We start from the raw sequence: 26,113 nt of genomic DNA, 5'->3' as shown, positions 1-26,113 counted from the left end.
AAGGTTATCATTCACATCTGATTAGCAATATGTTAATAAATTAATCAACTATTAGTTATCCCCCTATAGCTCCCCCAGCCCTCCTCCCACCAAAACAAAAAAATCTCTTCACACTGTATTTAAACCCAAATTTCCAGCATCCTATAAACCACCACTTTCCTGAGCTGATGGAGAACCTGACATACAGTCAACCTAGCATCACACTTAACAGTTTATAAAACACCATCAGAAGTGGAGTGCATTACAGTAACTCGTGGGTGTTTTGCATCTTAAGTGACATGGCTGACAATGGTACAAAGCTTTTATTAGCTTGTCTTTGGCTGTCGCTCAATCATAGCGGTTACAGAATTAAACCCCCATTTGTGACGGCGTTATGGGACTCGATTCAGTTTGGGGCCGAGTCAGTTTAAAGGTGCACTATGTAGTTTTTGGGAAGATGTTTTAATCAGAAGAGAAAACAAACAAACAAAAAAACTGACCTTAAAGGACAACATGATTTCATACTGTTTTACTTTGTTTATATTTGGCGGACCCTGCCACCTTTCGTTATTATCCTCTTATTTTCCTTAGCTTCCGAATTTCTTTTCTAAAACTACATAGTGCAGCTTTAATATCGAACCTACGGCGTCAAATAAGGGTCAAAAAGCGTTTGAGCTTGTAAAATGAAGTTTTAAAAAAGTTCAAAGTTAATTTTTTAATCATCTTTTGTAGACCTGTTAAAATGTTATGTGGATCTTAAGAAAAGATTTGTAGTTCAGAGAGTCTGAATAAGCTAACTATGTTAGCTTTTGTGAATGTTCGGGTTCAGATTTGGAGCAGAAGACAGTTTAGTGTGTACAGATGTGAGTTTCACACAGTTTTCTGCTTTGAATCTGTGCTGAGCTATGGTTTTTCTTAGAGCTGCTGTGTAAAATCTATGGTGAAAACAAATATCATTTAGACATCCTCAAATTTCTCTACAACCACAGATCCCTTCTACAGACTCACAAAGTCTTTCCTGACAGGTTTACAAGGGTTATATACAACCACACGCTTTCAAACCAATTTCTGACAATCATTTCACAAGCTCAAAACCCTGCGACTCTCGTCCGAACCCTAAGAAAGTATACATCTTTAATATCCTGAAGTCAAGTCCTTAATTTAGAATTGGTAGTCATGATTAGATCTTATTGAATTCTAGTCTATGACAAAAAAAAATCCCCTTTGTGTATTATCTGAATTAACCCCAATGCTAGTAGGTGCGACACATGTTTAATCCATGGTGCCCGATGGTCCTAAACTACCTCTGGACTGATCAAACGCATTCAAGTGCTTTCAAAACACACGCAGAAGATTTGAGTTGACCTAGATAAATTACAAAGGTATAAAAATGGCTCATATTCTATCACAAATATTAACAATTTTCTTAGACAATGAGTGTTCTGGAAAAAAAAAATAATAACAGAAGAAAACAACCTGTAAAATGTCAGCTATCAGTCCAGTGAATCTGAATGGCTGATGATGAGGTGGTGGTAATGCGCACCGAGTGGTTCTTGTTGGGCTTCACTCTGGGCCAAATCACATCTCAGTGAGCTAAATAGTTCACAAGTGCCCGCGATTAACAGCCGCTCCAAATGTTAGGAGGTTTATCTTATACTCTATTCTGAGGCTGTAACCAGGGGCGCAAGTGCAGTACTCGTCACACACTGATGTGGTCTGAGGTGAGCCGTGGTTGTGTCCTCATGTACGCCTGGCCTTCTGTCTCTTGGCCTGACGTTTGGCTTCGTCCAGAGCGGCGCTGTCCCCGCTGGCCTGGGCCATGCTCCTCACTCCCTGGATACGATTCACCAGCTGTAACAGGAGGGGGATTACCTGCAAAACAGGTCCATAAAAAGGTATTAAACAAATGCTTGTTTGGATTAACAGTTTCCAACCTGAAATATCAAGAAAACCCCTGAAAAAAAAAATGTGATTACCAGGAATTAATACATGGATAAGTACTGATTATACAACATGAAAACTGCAGGAAGTAGAACGTTCTTCTTGATGTCATTCCAAATTTCAGGCTCGGGCGTGATAAGGCCAAATTCCTGTGAGGTTTATTCCAACTAAACAGATTCCGAATTTAATAGTCGAGCAAGAAAAGCTCTTTAAAAATGTGGTTATGTACCTTCTCGTGGTTGTACGCAGCTAACAGGAGCAGCAGAGTGAGGGGCAGAGCTATGTAGGAGCCCTGGGCAACATCCTGGTCAGGCACTTTACGCTGTAAGAAATACACACACATTAAACACACACACACATACACACACTGAGATGAGACAACTCCAAGAGAATAGGCTAATCAATACAAAACCAGCCACATTATGCCTCATATAAGTCAGGAAAAAATATTGTGTATCTTACAGTGGGGTTGAAGGTGAGTGTGATGTGCTTGTGGTAGCCACTGGAGGTGAAGGTGACCTGAGGCAGAGTGAAGTCGTACTGCGAGCGCGACAACGTGGAGTAAAGCATCAGCACGTAGCTCTGGAGCAGGAAGAGAAAGGTGACAGTGAAATATACAAGTGTGTCAACATTAGGGAGACTTTTAGCCAATGAATAATGTACGATTTCTGGTTTTTGGACTATTCTTTCCACAGTCTGGACCCAATAATATCCTCTGAGGGCAGGATTACAAGTGGGTACCTCTCCATCTCTGTCCAGAGGAGGGAAGTGGAAGAAGAGTGACTGTCCCAGAGAGACACTGTTGATTGGGTTGTCCAGATTGTCACTCTTGTAAAGCTTCACCTGGCCAAATAAAAAGTAGTAGAAGTTTAATTAAAACTGTAGTTAACTGAAATGCATCTAAGTTCAATAAAATGGACCAAAGTGCAGAGATAATATAAGCCAAGCAGTCCTACCGATAGTGTGGGGAGATGTTCAGGAGACGTGTGGACGTTTCCACTGAGGTCAAACTGATTAATTTGCCTGAAGGCGATGATGTTGACCCCGTCGATATCAGTGTTGCCCACCTGAGAAGGAGCACAGGAGCTTAATGTACAGATATAACCAAGGACTCTTGAAGAAAATGTGAACGGTGTATAAAGCTTTTGTACAAGTCACACGGTGTGATAATAACAGAGAATTAAGTGGAATTAAGGCATTTCCTGCCCTGCCAGAGAGATTAGGGGCCCTGCACTTTTCAGACGAGCTAAAATTATGAACAGAGAGGTTTAAACTTGCAATGGGATTATCGCTGCTTTTGTTCTGTGTATAGAAAGGAGCCATGTGATAAGGCTGCTGATAAGTCATAATCACAGGGTTCCCACAGTTATTTTAACAATTCAATTACAATAGTTTTCCACACCCTCCTATCTAGTTTTCAGTGCACGGCTTACAGGAAACCTTTGAGAACACTATGACATTGAAAATGTGTTACTGTTTGGCAAAATGTAATAAACCTGCACAACTGGAAGACTAAATAAACATATGTAGCAATTTGCTCTGCTTGAAGGGGAACTCCACCAATTTAACACATCAAGGTCTGTTTACAGCTCCTGGTGAGTTCTGCTGCAGACTGTATGCCAGGAAAAGTTGTGTAAAGCATTTTGTGACTACAGAGGGAGCTGTATGACATCTGATAAATGTTTTCAAGTGATGTCACTCGAGTCAGCATCAGTTTGGGCTGAAGCTACAAGTTTGAAAATTAAAAAATAAGGTGCAACATGTAAGAATCAGTCTCGTGTTGAATTCATACTAACAAATAGGGGCAGTTTATCACCAGAGTAACTGCTAACTGCTGCTAACTGTATGCTGTTTATACACCCATGACTATAGCTCCTGTTAGCTTCTTAGCTCAGTTAGCTGTGCAGCTAGATGGACTACTGGGGGACTTTATCCAGCTAGCACAGGAGCTATGAACCACTGGGAGAAAGAGGTCTTCAGGCTCAGGGCTATCTGATTAGCATGCTAATTTCAGCAGATACCTCTGCAACACAATACATAGACGCCTTGGACGTAATGTCAAAACTGTACTACATTCTTACAAATATCACCTTTAAATGTAGCTCTCTCTCTCATTCATTTCACTGAGACCAGTCTGTTGATGCTAATGTAGCAAAACAAACAATGCTGGGTCGCCCGTTAAGAAGTTTGAACCAAGCTCAATTTTTGCCGTAACACAACGCAGCATCATCACTCGTGAGCTGTAAAATCCTGTATGTCGGTATCCTTTTTGCAGTGTCTTGGTGTCTGGTAAGCCTTTAAACACACACATCTGTTTCCACATCTGGACTTCTTGGATCACGTTTCATGTCCTACCATTAACTTAAACAACACCCAGCCAGCCAGCTGTTTAGGGTCTGAATCTCCACTAAGAAAGAAGTGAGCTCACCAGACCTCTATAGCCCACTCCTCATCTCTGCTTGAGGCTACATTAGCTGCTATTAGCATAACAAGGCCGCATCTACCCCTATATTGCCTGCAGTTGCATTTTGGATAATGTAGGCATCAGATATTGACAGGAAAGAAGAACACATGCACGAGATGGTAGAGATGTGTTAATGTTATGAGTTCTGAGTTAGAATAGTGTAAAACTGACTCATGCTTATCTGACACTTTGTTAAATTAAACGATTCCTTTAATATTTTAATTCTTTAAAAAATGATGCATGAATTCTTCAAGCTTTGTTGAATGACTGTTTACTGTGCACATCATTCAGCTCTGTGAAGCCTTGTTGACCTTAAATAACCTTGCTTCTTACCTCTATAGCTCTGTGTTGTGGTAAGGCCCTCTCTATGTGGTCGTTGCCTTCAGCTCGCAGCTGAATGAGATATTTGCAACCAGGCTGCAAAGAAACAATACATCGATTAAGTCATATAAGGTGTACAGTAGAAAAGCTTAGAAGATAAAGAACGAGTTTAGCATTTGAGGGTTGTGACTTTTCCTAGTGATCTGAGACAGTGAGTCTGTTCCTAGTGTACTCACCAGCAGACCCCTGAGTCTGAAGCGACCCTCCTCATCAGTGACGGTGTCCTCGCTGTAGATGCTACACTCTCCCTGTCCCACCGCCTCCACGGCCACGTCCCTCTCTGCGTCCCCACTCAGAGACTGCACCGCTCCGTAGCAGCTGGGGAAGACAGCAAACAAGACAACGACACTGATAAGACTCAAGTGGAGCTACACTGTAAAACATGCTGTACATTTCTTTTTAAATACCTGTAAGCAGTCTTGATGCCGGTTATATCAATGCTGAGGTTTTGACCCTCCTCCACTGTGATCATCTGAGACGCTGGCTCGAAGCGGAACTCCTTCATCATGGGCTTGAAGTAGTACTGACCGGGACTCTGAGGAGAGAAAAACAGTGATTATGTCAAATGGAAAGCAGAAAAATACACACATTAGCTCGAGCACAACACCAGTCAAAGCATCCCTACAATCATATTCACAGCTGACTGATGTCTTACATCACAGGAGGGACATTACGACGGTGAAAGCAAATGGATGGATATCTGGATCCCTACCAGGTTGTTGAAGGTGAGCAGGCCGGTGTCCTGGGTCAGCAGGTTGGAGCGAAACTGTCCTCCACTTAGAGACAGGAGCACACCTGACAGGGGGTGACCATCCTCTGATTTGATCTACAGCACAGTAGGAAAGAGAGGGAGAGAACAGATTATAGATCATGTCAATAACTCATTTATTTCTAAATCAAACGTCTGTGAGGACTTCATGTAGGCCTGCCACAGTAACTACTTTTGTTGGATGATATTGTGCCAGAAAAACAATATTATTGTCCTTTCAAAAACATTTAATTCCACTTATAATAGCATAACAATGCAGGTTAACTTTTAATTCTTAAAACTATTCAGAAACTGGAATTGGATTGTGCAAAAGTATTCAAAAATAAAACGACACAACTAAAAAAAATAATAAAAAGTGCTGCGCCTCAGCAGACTAAATGCTCGCTGTCAAGATGCCAGACTAACACAAAAAAACCTTGAAAGTCACGGCTCATATTGTGAAATTGTGGATATAATCAGGCTGACAGTCGAGTTTAGCATCTCCAATGTTCTGTTTCAGGGAGGATAAAAAAAGGACACAAAACTCTGTATTCCGACTTCGTACAAAAGATTTTAAAAGCAATTTATCACACAGCCTAATCGGGAAACTAACACTGATCATTTGTGTCAGGATCTCACTGTCACTGGAGATAATTTCAGACCTTTTTTAAACAAAGGCAGTACAAAGGCGAAACACACAGCCGAGCAGAAAACTGATTCAACTATCATCCAAGATCGTTTCTTTTAATTATATTTAGTGAAAACATACAGCAGAACTAACAACACTTCATGTCATTTCATATTCCATTTAATACGCATCATCAGTGAAATGTGAACAAAGAGCGATGATGAGAAGACACTCTGGATCAAAGCGTCAGCTAAACAGTAACATATCATAATAACAGCAAATGTACGAGTGGCTGGTGATTACTGGGATGTATGCAAGTTAGGCCGGTCACATGTACCTTGAAGGTGACACCAGCCAGAGCGAACGCTTTGAAGTCTCCCTGGGTTCCCTCCACCGGACTCAGGACGAAGCCTTCTTTACTGGCGCTGATGTCATACTGCCGGTCGCTGTGGAGTGGACCCACACTGACAGAAAGAGAGCAGCAAGAAGGTGTTTAGGAGTGCATGTCTGCAGGATAATACAGTATGTAATACCAGCCTGCATACAACACAAAATGACACACACATGATAATGATGATAGGACCAATGTCAATCAAAAATTAATCTTAATTATTAAATCCCTAATAATTAAAGAAGAGAAAATACTATTATTATTACACATTAATTGGATAGGAACAGGAAGTATGTAATGTTGCAATGGATTAAATGAGTTATGATGTGCCACCATTAAAACTAAGCCAATTAACATATTAGCACTTCCTCTTTGCCACTTACACATATCTGCAGAGACAGCTTTTACTGGATTACTTTGATACGGAAGAAAACTTAAAAAACGTAAGGATTCTCAGGCAAGTTCTGGATTTAGAGATAGCCTCTTCTTTCCTGTGATTTCTAAGCAGATTTACTGATGTTTACTTGTGATGGACATCAAAGACTGATGTCCTCAGAAAGTGGAAGTCACACTGAATCTAAAAATTCACACAATGTCTGTGTGGCTAAAAACTACTCTCACCAAGCTGCTCATCTGCATGTAAAACAACATCTGTTTGGCCCTGTTTGTTAAGGCTCGATTGTTCTTCCCCAGTGGTCAGTCAAAAATCTCAATATGGTTTTCATGGCACGGACGGCACAGATGCAGCACTTCATGAGCTCAGAGCTGTCAGCCTTTTTGACAGCGTTTACCCTAAAGTCCTTTCAAACAGACTGCACAAACTGGTTTGGTCTCTCACGCACAGATTGTAATTTAATTGTCTGTTTGGCTGACCAGCACTCTCTGCTCTTTGGGCTTGAAGAGAAAATTACATTATTGCCAGAGATTTAACTAGAACCAACACACTGCTGTTTGGGTTAAAATGTGTTTATAGACTGGTCCCTTGTTATTGAGGCCATTTTCAGCTCCTTGTGTTGCAATCTAGTTTAGATGCACTTTGTTCTCATCCTCATGTAAGGTGCTGGGCTCTCCTACCTGTATGCTCCCATCTCATTAGTGGCCACACTGATGAGCGGTGCAGCAGCTCCTCTTTCCGTGATGGAGATCTCCACACCCTGTAGCTCTGGTGACACCTTGCCCTCCAGGAAGAGACCTGCACGCCCTGCGATGTCCACCAGCCGACCTGGACACGACTCTGTCGACGCAGTGCGACAACTTTAGCTCGCTGTTGTTTGTCCAAATATAAGCTTTCTGCCATCCACTTTTGCACAGAATGAAATACTTAAAAAGCAGCTATAATCGTTAGATGGCAGTATGTGTGGAGAAACTTACCTCCAGTGATCGTGGCTTCTACCTCTGGAGGGTAGAACAGCAGTTCCTTGGAGGAGGGCGTCACTGTGATCTTCTCTCCAGCCCTGTACAGTCACACAGAATATACTGACTCACTGCATCGTCACATGGGCTCAGGACTAAACAAGACTGTTAGACTTGATGATTATTAATAGTGGATGTCAACCAGACGCTAAAAATAAAGCTGCAAAGTGAGGGGAGTTATTTGGGGTTCCAGAGAGTTCATTCCAGAGAGTTGTTGGAGATCCATCAGCACAAGACGAGCAACAGAGTTAGAGAATATATAGTTCCTCAATAAAAGGCAACAGTTATGAGCCTGTGGAGATAAAACTGTAACAGGGAAGTTTACTTAAACTAAACAAGGTGCATTTCCTCCAAAACCAACAGCTCATCCAAATGCTGGAAGACATTGAGCACTAGTATGTACACGATCCAATACTTACTTAGTTCATGCTCATTGCACTTGATGATTTAAGTAATGTAGTGAAATGTCAGTGGCACTGACCTGGCCCAGTAGGAGAACTCATAGTGGAAGGGTCCCGTCAGCTCGTCAGCTCTCTCTTGGATAGGAGGGCTATCATCCCGGGCTCCTCCGTCCTCTTCAGCAGCGCGGCGCTCTCGTTCCTGACGGCGCAGCAGAATCTCCTGCAGCTGCTGCTCCTGCCTCTGCTCCTCCAGGCTCCGCAGGGGGCCCAGCACCAGCGCCGGCTCGCTCTCGATGGATGATCTGACCGAGGGGAGGGAGGGGTCCAAAAAAACACATTTAAGCTTACATTAGCACACTGGGTCACTGAAGAATGAGCACAGAAGGCGCAGAGTCTTCATTACTTGATGGTAACGGTGACGTCCAGGATCTTGTCGGTGGTGATGAGCCCGGTCATGTGATGCCGCACTGCGGTGAGGGTGAGGATGCTGGGGGCCGAGCTGTTGGGTGTAAGTTAACAACGGTCATTCGGCTGAACTGTATAAGAGGCAGAACACAAAAACGGACACAGCTTTTCATTACTTACGTGTCGTAGGTGTAGAACTCCTGCTCAAACTGGTGGCAGGAGCGAGGGGTGACTTTGTAAACACCTGGACAAACCATTGTAGCATGATTAATTACTCTGTTCCAGTTTTATATTTAGGCAAGTCTGACACAGACCCTTTGGTTCAAAACACTGCACTCTAACTATGCACAAGGGAACAGTTGGTACATTGATATTTTTTTTCTTTTTTAGATATGCTAATTCATGCTATGTTTAGCTAATGAGAGGTCAGGAGGATGAACTTCACCTGGCTTAGAGAGGCAGAAGCGGTTCACTCCCTTGGAGAGATTGTACACGCCAACGTTCTCGGGTTTGCTGCCGTCTTGGAAGAACTCCTGCAATGAAAAATGTGTTTAGTTGGAATTAGTAAAATAATTTGTGGACGTGCCACCATCTGCTACAACAAGCAGCAGGCGAGGCTGCTGTAGAGTAACTGATTACTGACCAAGGTAATCGCATGCGAGAGGGAGCAGCGGAGGATGTAGCCGATCTGTCTGAACTCCACCCCCAAGGCGTCGGAGTCCAGAACCTCCACTTCCACGGACTTATGCTTCCAGCACCACTCCTCGTGAGAAATACTCACTGAGATGTGTAAAGACAGAGGAGAGCAAATAATAAACAAATAGAGTAAAATTAACAGAGAAACAAAGATGTGAATGTTTGTCGAAAGGCTTTAATCTATCACACCAGCCAAGGTCGAAGCCTTCACAAACAAGATCTGATCATTCTCTTATCTTTACAGAAACGCTTTAGAAAGTAAACTTCTCGCACTGCTCGGGCCTGGCGACACTGCGAGCTGAGTAAACACGCCTCAAAGACGCTGTGTGTGCAGACAGCTCGCAGGCACACAAAACAGATTGTGTGTATTGAACAGTGAGTGAGATGGATGCAGCACCAGAAGGTGCTGAAACACTGGCTGAATATAGTGTGCTTCCTGAAAGCTGCTGCTAAATACCAATTATGATCGAAAGCTGGTAATTACTAATTGATTTCCCCACAAATGTTAGAGAATAATTAGTGCGGTTTCTGAGTAAATATATAAATGTGACGGAGGAATCAGTTTATATACGACAGCTGGCTTGCGGCCGGCCAGTCAAAAGTTGCACGCTGACTTTGCGTTTGTGCTGCAAACTGCAAACGTTTTTCATTTGCAACAGCTCCGATCAACACTGAGTTAATATAAAAATTACAAGGAATAAAAGAATAAATATGACACTTATCATTATTACTATTATTATGAATGGAAGGTGTTCCTGACCTTTGTATTTCCCAGGTAAAACATTGTCAAAGGAGAAGCTGAGCGTGTCACTGCTGCCGGACAGAGCCACCGCCCTCCTCTCTCCCTGACGACTCACTGGCTGCAGGGTTACCGACAGGTCATCGCATGATGCTAGAGGTCGACCAGAGGACACAAGGTCAGTTCATGTTAAAATACGAACAAGGATGTAGTGTTGTGGAAACAAATTAAGTGTAAATTACCCAAGCAGTAGACTTTTCCGGAGACAGAAGCCATGAATTGGGTGAAGAGTAAATCTGTGAGGGGCTGGTCCACAAGGGAGACCTGCAGGGCCTGAGGCTGCAAGGCCAGGCCGGCTTTCACCTCCGCCTCGGGGAGAGACACCTGGACACATGGCCAAAGCAAAGTTTTAAATCACACGACTATATAAGCACTGAAATCAATTGTATATCTGGCAATACATCTCAAAGCCTATTAGTAAAAGAGTACTGATTTATTCTGGGCTGTCTCTGAATGATGAATCGCTAAATATTTTGATAAATGATTAAAGTTTCAGTCATTTCTCAAGCAAAAATGTCAAATATTTGCTGGTTCCAGCTTCTTAAATGTAAGAATGTGCTGCTTTTCTTTGTCATGTATGATAGTAAACAAAGAGTCTTCCCCAAAACTACATAGTGCTCCTTTAATTAGTGAGTGAAACTGAGGGCCAAAAAGTGTTGGTTTTGAGAGATTTTAGTAAAATGAGACTCACATGAACACTGTAGTCACCAGGTTTGGCCTGAAAGCAGAAGGCCCCCTGAGGATCGGAGTCGATGGTCTTGCTGGAGGTCTTGTCTTGGTCCTGCTGTGTCAGAGTGACCTTGTAGCGGCCCTGCTGCTTCATGCCCTCTGGCAGGCGGCTGATGGAGATCTGGCCACACACGCTGAACCTGTGAGGGACCGACATTAGAAGTTAGATCAAGCTAGTCAGAGATGTGGTGATATCAAAAGCCAAGCTGAGAGCACTGAAGCCTGTTCCACAAAAAAGCGGACAGGCCGGACGAACCCGGCTGTGATGATGTCAGGGAGTTGGGGTGTGTTGGGAGCGATCTTCACTGTGATTGGCTCAAAGAACATGAGCTCCTTGTTGACGCGGATGGTGTAGGTGCCAGCCGTCATGTTCTCCAACCGGAAAGAACCGTCCTCCTTGCTGAGGACTGTGAAGACAGAATAGCAAAGTGAGCCACCGTGTGAAAACGTGTAAACAATGACAACCGATGTTTGGATTGTGTCTCTTCTACTCTGGTTACCTTTGATCTGGTTGTTGAGGGACACTGTGGCATCGGGGACGCCCTCCCCACCGACACTGTTGAGAACTCTACCCGTCACAGAGAAGCCCATGACGCGGAAGATGGGCTACATGCAAAGCAATAGAAACAGCGTCACATGTCACATTGTGATACCATGAACAAATGTAATTATATTTGCAAAACAAAGACATCATAGTAAGACTAACATGGGAAAAACTGACATTATTTGACTCTTTACCTCTAGTTTCAAACTGTTGTGTTCCACCTTGAAGTTCATCCTCGAGGGAGCGACATCAAACGTGATCCTCTCTCCTCTGTAGAACGGCACCTGGATGAAGTGGAAGCAGAAATCCAGATATTTACATGAGAGAGAGGCGGTCATTTTCAATGCAGTGTGCAGGTTAAAGTAACAATGTCATGAAATCAAACCCAAATCTTGATATTATTCATGGTCTGCATATTTTGCAATATCCCTTCGATGTATTTGTATTTGGTTAATATCTCTCTATTTAGTCGTTTTTAGCGATGGCGGCGGAGTCCGCCATTCCCGTGCCGGATTCAAATAGCCTGTGTAAGCATGAGACGGGTGACATGTAAGAAATCCATTCTGCTGTTGTGGTTAGAACATGATGTAATACAGTTCTTCAACAAGGTTAGGTTGGATATCTTCGTAATTTTAATCTTTTATTCTGTTTTAAGGGTGATTTTGTAACATCTGTCCAGAGTCTACGGATCTCTTGGTTAACTCTGGTGATTTACAGTAATTCTTATGTATATAATGTTCACCGTCCCTGTTATATAAACAATTAAAGAAATAGGATGTTAAACTGTTTTGCATCCATCGGAGGATATACTCTTGTGAAAACTCAATAAAGAAATATCTGCAAATAAACAAAAAGGTGAGGTGTGCATGTAATCCAGTGAAATGTTACAGCACTGATACCAGTCTCCTTGTTTACTGTTCACCGTCTTCACACCGAATAAGAGAAGTTAAATAAAAGCTTCAAACTGGTGAAACTCTGGGTGGCTTCTTCTTTTGTGAAGATGTCACAGGAAAAAGCAGCGTTTCTGTCTGAGTGACCTGCTGACAGACACACCAGATCCTCCTCTGCTGCATTTCAGACAAGGCAGCTGCTCAAGGAGTGTTTGCTGTAGTATTAGACCACACTTGCCGTCACCATGGAAACCGCAGGTGTCCTGAAATCGACCACGACTATAATCTAAAATTTTATGCGAGATTAGAAATGAGGACAGCCTTCTTCTGGTTTATACAGAAAGCTTACCACAGTGTACTCGCCGCTGGCCAGTGAGGGGAAGACGAAGGTCCCGTCCTCTCTGGATAGAGCGCTGCACATGTAGATCAGGGAGCTGTCTCCAGGATCTGCTCCCTCCACTGGGGACATGTTGCAGCCACTGACGTCCTGAAAACGCACCAACGAATGTGGCAGAATGTAACTTTTAGTTTGTGGTTATTATCCAAACAAAATACCAAGATATTCTAGAAATACTGCAGGAATGATATAATGATTTTCATCAAATACTGCAGCCCAGTGAAATCACGATGTCGTTCCACTCCTCGCCGTTTCTAAAAATGTAAAATAATGTTGGTTTACCTCTCTCCTGACTGTGGCTGAGTACAGCAGGAAGGTGACCTCTTTCATGGGCTCTCCATCACTGCGGACCTCCCCCGAGACGTCGTAGCCTCCAACTACCAGATGGTCGGCGGCCGGGGCATTGGCATTGGAGACGTGCACTGAGGTGGTGCTCTATAGGAAGACGGTAAAGGTCACCACGTAAGTTACAGTGAGGGTCGGAATAATGGCCCTGTCAGGAGCAATGTGATTACTGCTGGAGATCATTAGTTATGAAACCTGCTAACCTGACAGGGAACCTTATCAGCTGAGCAAGAGGATGAATAATTTCCTATACTCAGTGGGGATAAAGAATTAAAAAGACCTCTGAGACGACTCATTCTTCATTGTATTAATGACACTACTCAGATGGAGCACTGCCACTCTGTGGTGCCCAGCAGTGTGTTAATGCCGTATGGGTTAGAAAATGATGTCTAACACAGGGCTAATCTGACTGCTGCTAGAAATCATTAGTTACAAACCTGCTGATCTGCCTCAAGTGCCTTAATCCATCTTTTTAAATCATCATGAGGAGGTTCATCTATTTTTTGTTTCATAACAGTGTCTGTGTGTGATTTAGTGTATACATATCATTTGTTCTCAGGTCTGCATGTGACATTATAATCTAAAATCTATGAATAGATCACCAACCTAACTGTGTGTAGGAGACTCTAAGACATTAAGACTTGACAATGATAACAATGTCTTGCAAAGTGATTTGCTCTTGATCAAGAAGCAGTCAGCTGGGCTTAATGTTGAAGACAGCGCTGAAGTGTCTTATAATGTAGCTCATATAATGACTCCAAGAAATGAACGGGAAAAAATCTTAATGATCTTAACCCTCTCTTACAATTAGAGCTGGACCAATGCATCGGTCGGCCGACTTTTATCAGCCAATAGATTTATGGTTATCTGAACACACTGTGTGTTTCCCCATATGTGGCAATATGAAAACTTATATGTAAGAATTTTAGATGAAAACATTTTTAAATATTACTAAAAATTATTAACAGAATTTGAAAAAAGAACAATTTTGATGAGATATCCACTAACGTTAGCATGCTAACCCGCTCCCCCTGGCCGTTCCTGGTGCAAAGCTCCTGTTCTTGTGGTGTAAACACCAACACTTCCCTGCTGCTGTGCGTTCCCACACCAAAGCTCTAGTTGCATGGTTTACTTGCAGCAGCTACAGTTAGCGGCAGTAAGCAGTTACTCTTGTGATATGCTGCCCCTTATTTGTTTGGTGTTAGGGTTGGACAGGCCAATTCTTACATAATGCATCTTTGAGGGAAGTTCACTAGATCATCACTACAAAGCTCAGTCCCACAGATAAAATTTGGTCTTTCGATTTTCAGGAAATGACAAAGCAGCATCAAAAAGGACATCTAAATCCAAATGTTGCTTAATAACAGAAAAATAGGCACATTATAAAGTGTTGCAGCGATGTATACCAGTTTCAAGGTATACCATGGTAAGAAAATGTACGGTTAACATACCGTGTACATTGTAACTGAGAATAATAACAACGTGATATTTTCAGAGATGGTTTTGTACCGTTCAAACCCTACATACACGCTGTATTCATGTTTCTACACAGTCTGCTGACATAGCCTGACGAAAACTGAAGCGAGGTACCAACCTGCTCCAGAGTCCAGGAGGGATGGGAAGCCGTGATGTCATAGTTTCCAGGGAGTACTTTCAAAAAGGTATACCTGTGTTAAATAGACAAGAAAAGGAAATAGAATTTAAGACACGCATTTACTGCAGAAACACCTGCGTAAAACTCTAACCAACAGACAGGCGTGAGCCACTTACTTTCCTCCAGGCTGTGTGACGACACTCTGGAGTTTCTCTTCTGTTCCCACTTGGCTGAGTTTGACTTCTACTCCGGCCGGGCCCAGGAGATGGCCTTTACTCAGAACCTGAACAATTACATAATCAGAGACGTGAGTTAAATCCTAGACTGATACCTTTCCAAGAACAAGCTTACAGAGGGGGCGAAAAAGATATCAAATTGTTTTTTCTGGTGTTTGGTGCACAGATAAGAACTGGAAAGTCATCCACGCACGCAGAAGCACTAATACTAGTGTGTGGAGCTGCACCTCACTCTGCTGTACACCTAAGCACTTTTTTCAACATGTATAAAACTGCAATACATTTAAATCTGTGTAGGAATTTTAAGCTGAAGTGACATGACAAGATGAGGGGCAGGAAATGTTTAACAACTCTCACCGTTCCCGAGACTGAAAAGCCTGTGAAAACAAAGTTGATGTCTTCTTCTTTCGTACAGATGTCACTCACTCCATCCACATGGAGGTCGACACTGGTCGGCTCTGAGAGTTAAAGGAAAAAATGTATTAGTCGTAGACATAGAGGCAAGAATGTGAGAACAGCCGGCATTAATAATAATGATGATGATGATGATGAATCCAGCTGGTATATGATCTTACCAAAGCTCCACCCAAGAGGAGGCTCAATCTTCAAAACAAAGTCTCCCTGTGTAAAAAAGGCAAGTTAATACATTACAATCACCATCCGTGAGTAAAAGAGTGAATAGTACTTAAAAGAAAGAATCTCAAACCTTGTCATAGAGAGGGATCATGAAGTAGCCATTGATTGGAGCACAATCAGTTTGATATTTCAAGGATCCTTGTTTGGTGTACAGTTTAATCTGTGAATGACAGAAACTGATCAGTATACAGTCATTACATTATTAAACTTGCACTGATGTGTCAGGGGAGCAGTCTCTTGTTGTTTTAAATACTAAGATGGAGTCATGTGTATCACCTGTCATCAACACACAGACCACTCTACCTGGGATTTACTTAATTTCGCCAATTAGCCAAATGGCTAATCCACTGGAGCCTGCGAATGAGCAGGGATTAGGACTGATGGCTCACATTTATCGTCCTCCTCGTGAACAGACAGGTTTTGGGTTTAACAGTTAGCAGCCACGTGTAACACAAATGAAGTTATATTAACGCTAATGTCATTTAACGGCCAACAATGACTGCGTGCAAAACACAAGAAATAGCAATTTAGCAGATTGCTAAAGTATCACAAAACTACATTTATTGCTCTACTTTATATTTGGAAGCACCATAGAGAGCATGTTGAGTTTAAGTTGATATTTCTTGTGCTTATTTCATTCAACCTGTCATTCAACCAAACCTCCAGTCTCCACCTAGCTAACCTTTAACCTAGCTTACTACGATAAACCAGCTAGCTGTTAGCTAGCTTCGAGCTAGCTAGCCGGGACGTTTGCACTCTCACCTCGATCAGAGAGTAGTTGATTTCCACGTCGGATTTCACAAATCCCCCGCATGCCACCACTATGTCATCAGAGGAGACGGTCAAGAACTGAGAATAGGTGATACAGAATAAAACCCAAAGGGCTCCGAAGTCTGCCCGGATCGTTATTCTCAACATTTTGGCTGACTGTCTGATCTCTCGTTGAGCCGAGCAACAGCACGCTGCCTCCGGTTCCGTAGCAGCTGAGCTGCTGTCACCGAGCGAGCGGAGAGTCCGGAGCAGCGACCCCTGCTGGGCCGGAGGGGGCAGGAGTTTGTGAGAGTGGAGAGAGAAAATTGGAGAAAGGGAAAGAAAAATAATACAAAAAAGTCATGTTTATTTGACAAATTTCGATATTTATATTCCATGTCAAGAGTTTAACATTGAAGGCAGTCACATAAAAAAAGGCGTCATAATAAAGTAAAACAGCATTTCCTCCCAAATCGGACTAAAACATTTTTGTAGTACTAAAACTCCCAACAAATTATATTAGTTATTATATAAATATTCTACATCTAAGATTAAAGCAAATACCTTACTGGCTGGGGCACTCAGAGGAGGTGTTGGACAGATTTTAACCCATTAATTTCAATATTTCAAGACATAATACAAGATACAGTGAGGTATAAGCAAAGTTGGATTACTCTGTTTTCATCAATTGTATTTAAGAAACTTTATGCTTTCCTTATGTTGAATGTGTGTCTTTGTTCTGTTGATGCAAGAAGTGTACATGATGTAGACTGTATATATTGAAAAAGTCTAAATAAAATCTTTAAAAAAAACAAATAACATCACAATAATGTTGAAAAGAACAGTTACAGTTAGTATTTTGACATGTATTAGTTTTCTGCATTATTACACAACCTCAGTGTTTTAATAATGATACATGACAGATGTAAAAACACACAAGATGCACAATGAACACACTGTTCTGTTAACACAAAAGTTATAAAAAGTAAGAAAACACTAGTGTTAATACGTATAAAGTGCATCAAATTCAGAAAGGTTTTTCAAACTCCAGTGGTTAGAGCAATTCAAGTCCTTCTCAGAAGGAAAAATGACAGTAAAGAAACACACAAAAACATCTGGCCAGCAACAACTGTTTTGGTTTAAGAATACTTGAGCATTGTGGCGTCTTAATAATTTTATAATAACCAGATTGTCAACAAACAAGAACACTGAGGAGACAACACACATTAATGAAAGCAGGCCCACAGAAACTCCCAAGTTGTAGTGTTTGTACAATAAAAAAGAACATTGAAGATATGAACTAAGAAGCTACAGTTTTCTATTCCAGTCTTGTCTCTATGATTTCAGTCCTTTGCCTCACACATGTGTGGAGGAGTCGGGAGTCGGGTGTGCCAGGAACACGCTTTCAGTGAAGTTGTTGGCGAAGCTTGTGTGGTAGCTGGGGCTGCTCCTGCTGCTCCTGCTGCTGCGGGGCTGTGATCTGGACCCTGGGGATTTGATCGCTGAGTACTTCTGGGCCTGGCACAGCTTTTGGATCAGGAAACGCTTGTCACGGCCCTCCTGGGAATAGATAGTAGATAGTAGATCCCAATTTTGGTAACTCAAATGACGATCAAGCGTGTTCAATATATGATCAAGAAAAGAGATTGAATAGATCGTAAAACAGATTTAAGTCAACCTACCATGACTAGCTGCTCCCTTAGTTGGTTAATAACTCTCTTGTGAGCTCCAGCTAGTGCGATCACATAAAACATGGCCAAACTGCAGGAAGGAGAAAAGACTAATTGTTACCAAGAGTTAAAACATCAGTTTTGTACTGATCATCAAGGCTGGACAGCAGACAGAAACACGTACCATGTGACAACAAAGAAGGAGACAGCGAAGGCCTCTGATGAGAGGCCATACAGCAGATTTTGGACTCCGTTTGGTAGCTGGGATACTGAAGTTGGCACCACCTCCCAGGAGGTGTTGTAATTAACAAATGGTCCACAGGCCTGGGAGCAGTTTATTCTGTGCGACAAGGGATGCGTGAATGAGTATATATGCCAAAAGAAACATGCAGGCAGTGGCAATGAGCAGTCAAAAATGACAAATATCCTGTCTCCATTTATATTTTACGATACAGTTCAAGACAAATATTGAACTCTCTTGTCAATAAAACACACATGGTTCTACTAAAGCTGCAGAGAAGCATGTGATATTAGCTAATAGACTAAATCAACATTACTTACTGTGCTACGCTAACAATGACTGGCAGGCAGGCCAGGGCCAGGCCTATCAGCAGCACGCCCAGGAAGAAGAAGTTGGAGCTGGAGGCTCGGAACGGACGTGTGGCAGGACGGCAGTTGTTTACCAGCGAGACCTACGAACAAAAACCAGAAAGGAGTAGAACAACAGAAACCTTCTCTGACTTTGAGCCATGTTTGAAAAACATGTCAGAACAAAACAATCACCTTTTTGATATAGAAGATAAAGAAGTATTTAATGGTGCAGATGGCGGGCAGCAACGGGCTGTAGAACGTGCCGATCCAGCAGATGGTCTGACCGTACACGATCTCCAGCACGTTTTGAGGAATAGCAAACTCCTGCTGGCCCCACCACTTAGCCAGGCCACAGTCACAGTACATCACTATCAGCCTGAGGAGAGCGAGGCAACACGAGGACACCGTTAGAAATGACTCAAAAACAAAGGATGAGACAAATTTACACCTATTAGAATTTACAACTGCCGGAGGAAAGGCAAGAAAATGGATCTGGATGACAGATTAAAAACACATATTATACTTGAACAAGGCTTTCAGAAAGTCCTGTAAATAATTCACTGGTCATACAGAGACAGAATACATTTATAAAGGTTATAAAGGCATCGATAGAATACAAAATACCCCTAAAAAAGCAAAGTGCAGGAATTATGTATCCATTCACTGCATTGTGGTGTCAGTTTCACAGAATTTGACATGAACTGAGAGGAAGCAATGTGTAAAAAAAAGTGCATAAAGCCTCAGTTTAGTGCCTCTTAAACACACGTACTAACTGCCACTTTTCCATGTTCGTGCGTCCAATCATTTCAATGTAAAACAGCCATTAACAGGCAAAAAGCCTGATCCGCCAGAAAGCAGGACAGTTATGGAGTTTAAATGTTTTGAAGGAAGGGTACAACTATGACTCGTTGAATTCTTTTCAATCTGTGTAAGTAGAGTTTACAGATGTTTACACCACATGAAGTCGTGAAGTAGAGACTCTGGTAGGTCAAACTGTGTTTAGAGCGCCTGTATGTTTTAATAAAAATATCGATATTTGGCGCCAGTGTATCAATAATTAAATCACAAGAGGAACAGATATGATATGTTGCTGTATTTGTATTTTATCCCACCTCTAATATACATCCTGAAGTGCATTAAGATGATAACATTGAACTAGAAGAAGATTTAAAGGCTGGTTTGAGATTAAGCATTTTTTCTTACTTTCTGGGAAACTCCACAAAGATGGTGACTGCGACAATGATGATGAAGTCAAAGATGGTGAGTTTGTACATCTCCTGACCCACACGGGTCTCCCAGCACTGTGGACAACAACAACGAGGCAGACAGAGACACAAATAAAATGCACGTACAATATATCACCATAAAACTGGAGGCAAGTATTTCTGAGACGCTTCCCAGGATCAGTTCCATCATGTGTTAATTCACTTATATACTGTAATATGAAAGCCTAAATCAGGTATACAGGACTGAAGAAATGTAGAGCTCACTTACAACTGAGAGGCATTTTTATCAAGATCAAATTCATTGATTAACATTATATATATGAACATTTTAATATCTTAACAACCCCTTCAGCCTTGTCCACATCTATATTTTTGGGGACCAAAAAATAAAAAACTTTTCCGGCTACAGAAACATAGCACAAGGTATGGAAGAAGCTTTGTTTTAAGAAATACCTGTGAATTTGTAGACAGGGCCTTAGGTAGGTGCAGAAAAATAACATTGAGCTACAGGTATGCATATTGACACACAGCTAAAAGTAGGTTTGATGTCGTCACCTGTGCGTCATCACAAGAAATAAATTGTATATAATGTTGGATTACAGGAAAAAGACTTACAGAGTAAAGCAAATGGTTATAGCCACAGACGCAGGGCTCCTCTTTACATTTAGTGATCTGAGACCAGAGAGAGAAGAGCAAAACCCCAATACTGGTCAACCGCATGAAGACACACCTGTGAACACATGAAGGAGGAAGGAAAAGGAGGAAGAAAGAAAAAGAGAAAGTCATCGAGTTCATGTTTTTAAAGACAGCAATTCAGCCATTAAGTGTTACTAACTATATCCATTTTTCTTTCCTATGCTTTGTATGTTTTTTCCTTGTAACGATTTTATGTAATACATCCTCTTTTACTGGCAAACATGCCATTTTACCTGATAGTAGTCGTCTCCTAATGCAATCACTTTTCAAGTTACTGTGGTCAGTGAGTGAAAGTTCATTGTACCTCATGAGAGTGAAGCGGATCTCAAAGGCGGGCGAGTAGTCCTCATAATTGATGATGACGGAGAAGAGGAGGGGGGTGATGAAGTTGGCCATAGTAATAACAATGGAGGGTAGATACTCATTGACGAGATCCACGATAAAATTCACCTGCAACCAAACATATCACTGAAAATGTGATAATCTGGACAGGTTTTTAGTCTGAATGGAGCTTCTAGTCATGACAAGCAGTTTCTCGGATGCTAATAAAAAGACCAGATCTGAATAATGTCATTACCTTAACATTATTCATCTGGGCTTTCTGGGAGAAGATGGTGGCGACATAAATGCTGTAGAAGCAACTAGCCAGAACGCCGATGACAAACAGGTTGAGGATGAAGCGGATGACGTAAATCCGACACTTCTCTTTGCGGGTGCGATCTGCTATTTTCTGTTTGATCCTCTCCTCCTCCAAATCCGTCTGGGGATGTCACAACATGTCATTTTAGAACGAGGCAGGCAAACATTTGATGGATACGGAGATCAAACATTTGCAACAACCAAATGATTTATTAATGAAATATTTGACATCAGTCTACATGGCTGAGAATAGTTTTTTGAAAGGCTCCTGAAAAAAAAAAACATCCTGGAGACAGTGAGAGGTAGACATAGTAGTTACACACAGGTTGAAGAGGAATTCTGGCCCATATATTCTAAGTGTCTGAACCTATTATGGAAAGTATCCCTACAGAGATAGACTTTTGCGTATATTCCTTTCAGTTTAAACAGAAACAGCCACTATGTTGGCAAATATTGTGCTTTTTACTCCACTACATTTGATAACTTTAGTTACTCTGCAGATTGCATGCTACAGCAGAGCCAAAGCATCACATTAAGATTAAACGTAAACACATGTATGTTTTACTTTGACTTGTACTTTTGAAAGTTACGTACATTTAATATCAGATACTTTAAGACGTTTCATATCAAACCAGAGTTGTTGGATCAGTGAAATGACAAGCCAAGACGGTTTTGGTGAGTTCTGTCGAGTCTGAATGACTTGGTTTTACAATGATTATTACTGTTTCTGTAAATGGAGTCCGGTGGATTTGGCGAGAGCTAGAGCGAAATAAAAGACAAAAAGGCTTTTACTCTTTTATCTCTGTAGGGATCCTTTCCATTATGTTGTCAGACACTTAGACAAACAGTCTATCAGTGGCAAAAACAAGCAGGTCATAAATTCGTGGCTGCCAGCAGATGCGACCAACTGGACCAATTCCAAAATGTTTTGTACCATAAAAATTCCCCTTTCAGCACAGCCACCAAAGACCAGTTTCAAACTACAAGTTACAAGTTTGTTTTGGGATCTCTGAGAATGTAAACACAGCCACTGATATCTTATTTTACTGCTCCTGTTGAATTCTCTTCAATAAAACGTCATGTTGGGCGAAAACATTCAACTTACCCTGAGCTCATAGAGCAAACTGCTTCTCTTCAGCTTCGCAGCGTTCTCGTTGGTGATGCAGAAGTCCCAGCCGGCAAAAATCTTGTTGCAAAAGCTCTGAAAGCGATCCTCATCCTGGACCAGGTTACGTTTGAACCCTGTGGCAGACCTTAAAGAAAAGTTGAAAAAGTCAGAAACTGATCCATCAATTAATTTAAGTTCATTTAGTTTGGAGCCCTATCTGTACCTTTTTACAATCCAGATGAGACTGAGGAACAGGTAGGCTATAGTGACTAGCAGGTAGGCCAGCGGCAAATTATAGGTCATCTTTGGAAAGTGTATTTTGTCCACCTTGTAGTAGCCGTAGAAGAGATAAGTCTGTTCCAGAAAGCCCTAAAAATTGAGCAGAAAAAGGTGAGTTAGGAAACCAAAATGTAAATTTTTTCTTTTTTCTTCCAGAGATCATTTAATGTCCAACGACTTACTCCACCAGACAGCAGATCTGTAATGTGCTCATGAAAGATGACCAGACCTCGACGGGCACTGCTTGGATACAAACTGCACACACTTCCTGTAGTGAAAAGATGGAAAAGTCTAAGCTCCAGAACATTTTATGCTCACTGGGTTGAACCAAACACCATCCTCTCACCATCGTGCGGGTTGTAGGTGATGTTCCCTGAAGTGTGGTGAGCTACGATGATGGGTAACATGACGAAGCCGAACATGAGCAGAAAGATGATCAAGTTGAGCATGACCAGGAAGCGCAGGAAGGAGAAGTAGGACAGGATCCCGGTGCCGAACATCCCTGGTGAATGTAACGGAGACGAGATGAACAGCGATCTGTAAACTTTCTGTCTATTTACTCATGTTGGCCATATCCTGAAGAGAAATCAATAACTGTCTCTGAGGATGAGGATGAGGAGTAAGCAGTTTTCATCTCTCACCCTCTATCAGATGGATGTCTCCCCTCCAAAGCTTCAGGGAGCTCAGCCACTCTTGGCCGTCCTCCTTCAGCCTCCTCAGAAGCCTGCGGGTGCTTTGCCTCAACTGGCTCCAACTGCTGAGATCTCGAGCCTCCGCCAAGCGCTGTGTGCTAACAAGTCAGACACATTTTTTTGTTGAGAGTCATAGGACACCCTTTGAACAATGAATTCATTAATCAACATATTGGAACAGATGTTTAAACTTCTCTTTTCAAGAAGCTGGTAAGAATGCTTTGATAATGTGTTTCCTACTTGAATACGCGTTTCTCAGCCATGGGCCTGGCTAGTTCCCGGATGGGTCTCTGCTCCGCCTGAGTCTTCTGTTTCTCCTCCTGCTTGCCGACGGTGCTCACGGTGCTCACGGCCCATTTCCCACTGCCGGAGGAGCCGAGTCGCGCTCTAGAGCTGTTTCTTCGCTTGGTGCCAGCGGCCGACGACTTCCTGCGGTACAGCAGGGACTGGTAGCTGGGAAGCTGGTCCAACAGGGGGTTACTGGTGACTCTTCCACTCCGATCAGTGAAGAAGACTTCAAGAGAGATAAATAAATTGGATTAGATCGTACAGAGTTTAGAGCTGCGATGATAAATCGATTAGCTGTCAAGTATTTAATTAATCCCCAACTATTTTGATGATAGATTAATCGGTCTGAGTCATTTTCTTAAGAAAAAAATGCTAAATTCTCTGATGTCTTAAATGTGAGTATTTTCTGGTTCCTCACTCCTCTATGACAGTAAACTGAATATTAGGGAGAGACTGATTATCAGCCTGACCAATTACAACCAGTAACTTAAGCTATCAAACAAATGTAGAGGAAATGAAGTATAAAGTAGCAGGAATCGAAATACTATCTTAGTATACTGTTTACTTTAGTAAGTACAGTACCTCAAAGTTCAGTACATGAGTATGATGTACTTAATTACATTCCATCGCTGGTTATTCTAAATTTTTAACATTATTATTGCAAATTTATATTGGTTCCAGATATCGGTTATCAGTCTCCTTTACACCAAACAACTTACTGATTGACTGAGACTGTAATCGACAGATTAATCAACAATGAAAACAATCGTTAGCTGGAGAAGTAATAGATGATGTGTTTGATAATGTTGGACTGAGGCTTTGCAACTTTTCATTTCTAACAGTTACTAAATGGTTAAAACTGAGAGGAAGTAAAACATTATAATCTCTCACCACTGGACTAAAGTTTATATGTAGGCTAGTAACAGATTATTTGTTTGTGACAGACAGCTGAACAGGACAAGACTTCTTTTATTCAAATCAGGATATGTCTTTTCATAATTCATGTTAAAAATGATTCCCCATCTTTTGCAAATATCAATATTTAATTCCATTCCTTGAAAGGACATTTTATTTCATCTTTGACTGTCAGAAAATTTGTATGAGTGAAGTTAGTGAAGAATACAAACATATGTTACAACCCCAATCCCAGAAAATGTTGGGATGCATCATTTTTAAAACTACAATTGGTGTCCACTGTGCTGTTAAAGGTAAGGTGATGACACACAGTGGTGAACATGCTACTGTCCCAACTTTCTGGGGATGTGTTGCAGGCATCAAATCCAGAATGAATACATTTCATTAATCTGAACATTTAATATCTCGTCTTTGTACTGTATTCATTTGTCTTTAGGTTAAGAAGGTTTTTGCAAATCATTGCATTCTGTTCATTGTCTGAAGACAAGTTGTTAAGAAGGTGGTTTGATATCAGTTTGAGAATTTTAATATCTTGAGGGCCTAAATATATTTGTGTGAGTCAGTGTAATTAATGCTGGGAAAAATAAATACCTGAAGTTTATTTATTCTTGTAAATAGAATAATAGATTGTCTGGAAATGACAAAGGGTCCACAATTAAGTGAATCATGAACTTTTTAAGATGTAATTAGTTTCCTTTGATTATTCCACACTCTCTAATATATTCAGAAACTATATGGAAAGAGATGTTTTTGATTAATTACTAGTCTGGCAGCCATCATCACATCCATCCTTCAGTATAGCAGCACAGTATGTCTCACCTACAGTACAGTGAAGCTTACATGTGTTAAAATGCTCCAACAGTAAGACAAAGTGTAGCTTATGACAGTTAACATGTGTTTCTAACACAGCACCAACACTGACAGAGACTATCACTGTGTCTCCTGTTGTATTTGCACACAGCACCACCAGACAATGGCTAACCAAGAAGCGGACTCAGCACGGGAAAGTGCCAACAGAGGAGTTTCGATACGTTAAAAAACACTGGACAAACAACTCTTTAAACTCTGTAACTTGAGCTCTTCCACACAACCTTTCTTATCAAATAGCTAACCAGCAGGTCTTAGCTGTTAGCCCGTTGTTAGCGACTGTTTGATAGAAGTTTGAGGTTAGCATTACTAGCTGGTTAGCTAAAGCTGAAGTAACTTCTAACGAACATGTCGCAGTTAGTGAGGACAGTTTACCTGAGTCCACCTCCATGGTTCCCTCTTCTGACAGATGACAAACACTATGTATTGGCTAAAATGACTAAAAGCTAAAAAATGAACTTGGTCCACAGGGAGTTGACGGTGTCCGCCGCCAGGAAGACAACACAGCTTTTCCCAGAGAACAACAACTTCCTGGATGATCCAGGTCCAAGAGAGAGCAGCTCCGACCTGCTGCACCTCACTGTGTCATCCTGCTGTCATCCACGTTTCCTGTTCCACTCACACAACATGCATATTTCAGTTATGTAACATTGTATCAATTTATATCATTTACTGTACCTTTTTCATTTTGTCATATTAAATATATATATTCATTTTAAAGGGGCACTGTGTAGTTTTTGAGAAAAAAACTCCAACTCAGAATTGTAATGTTTAC

The 26,113-nt window shown here is 41.6% G+C and overlaps 1 protein-coding gene across 1 annotated transcript; it reads right to left on the bottom strand.

Annotated features, from left to right (window-relative positions):
- Positions 1–283: 283 nt before the first annotated feature.
- On the bottom strand, positions 284–25,896 carry nomo (nodal modulator). Its single transcript, XM_073473202.1, is given in 48 exon segments — positions 284–1,851; positions 2,150–2,242; positions 2,383–2,502; positions 2,662–2,763; positions 2,877–2,987; positions 4,718–4,801; positions 4,942–5,083; positions 5,173–5,300; positions 5,478–5,591; positions 6,479–6,605; positions 7,607–7,766; positions 7,904–7,986; positions 8,427–8,648; positions 8,750–8,845; positions 8,932–8,995; positions 9,197–9,284; positions 9,395–9,531; positions 10,208–10,339; positions 10,429–10,570; positions 10,938–11,115; positions 11,232–11,382; positions 11,476–11,581; positions 11,714–11,803; positions 12,759–12,896; positions 13,089–13,241; positions 14,746–14,818; positions 14,922–15,028; positions 15,339–15,439; positions 15,557–15,602; positions 15,688–15,777; positions 16,380–16,550; positions 16,552–16,608; positions 17,730–17,927; positions 18,050–18,128; positions 18,222–18,377; positions 18,599–18,729; positions 18,821–19,004; positions 19,832–19,929; positions 20,470–20,584; positions 20,855–21,000; positions 21,128–21,310; positions 22,295–22,442; positions 22,521–22,666; positions 22,759–22,844; positions 22,923–23,078; positions 23,218–23,366; positions 23,509–23,782; positions 25,714–25,896. Coding segments are annotated over 48 exon segments (6,003 nt in total). The 5' UTR covers positions 25,730–25,896; the 3' UTR covers positions 284–1,719.
- Positions 25,897–26,113: the final 217 nt, after the last annotated feature.

Source organism: Pagrus major, chromosome 1 (assembly GCF_040436345.1).
Source record: "Pagrus major chromosome 1, Pma_NU_1.0".
Classification (NCBI taxonomy): domain Eukaryota; kingdom Metazoa; phylum Chordata; class Actinopteri; order Spariformes; family Sparidae; genus Pagrus; species Pagrus major.
This window is presented reverse-complemented; position numbering and strand designations above follow the sequence as displayed.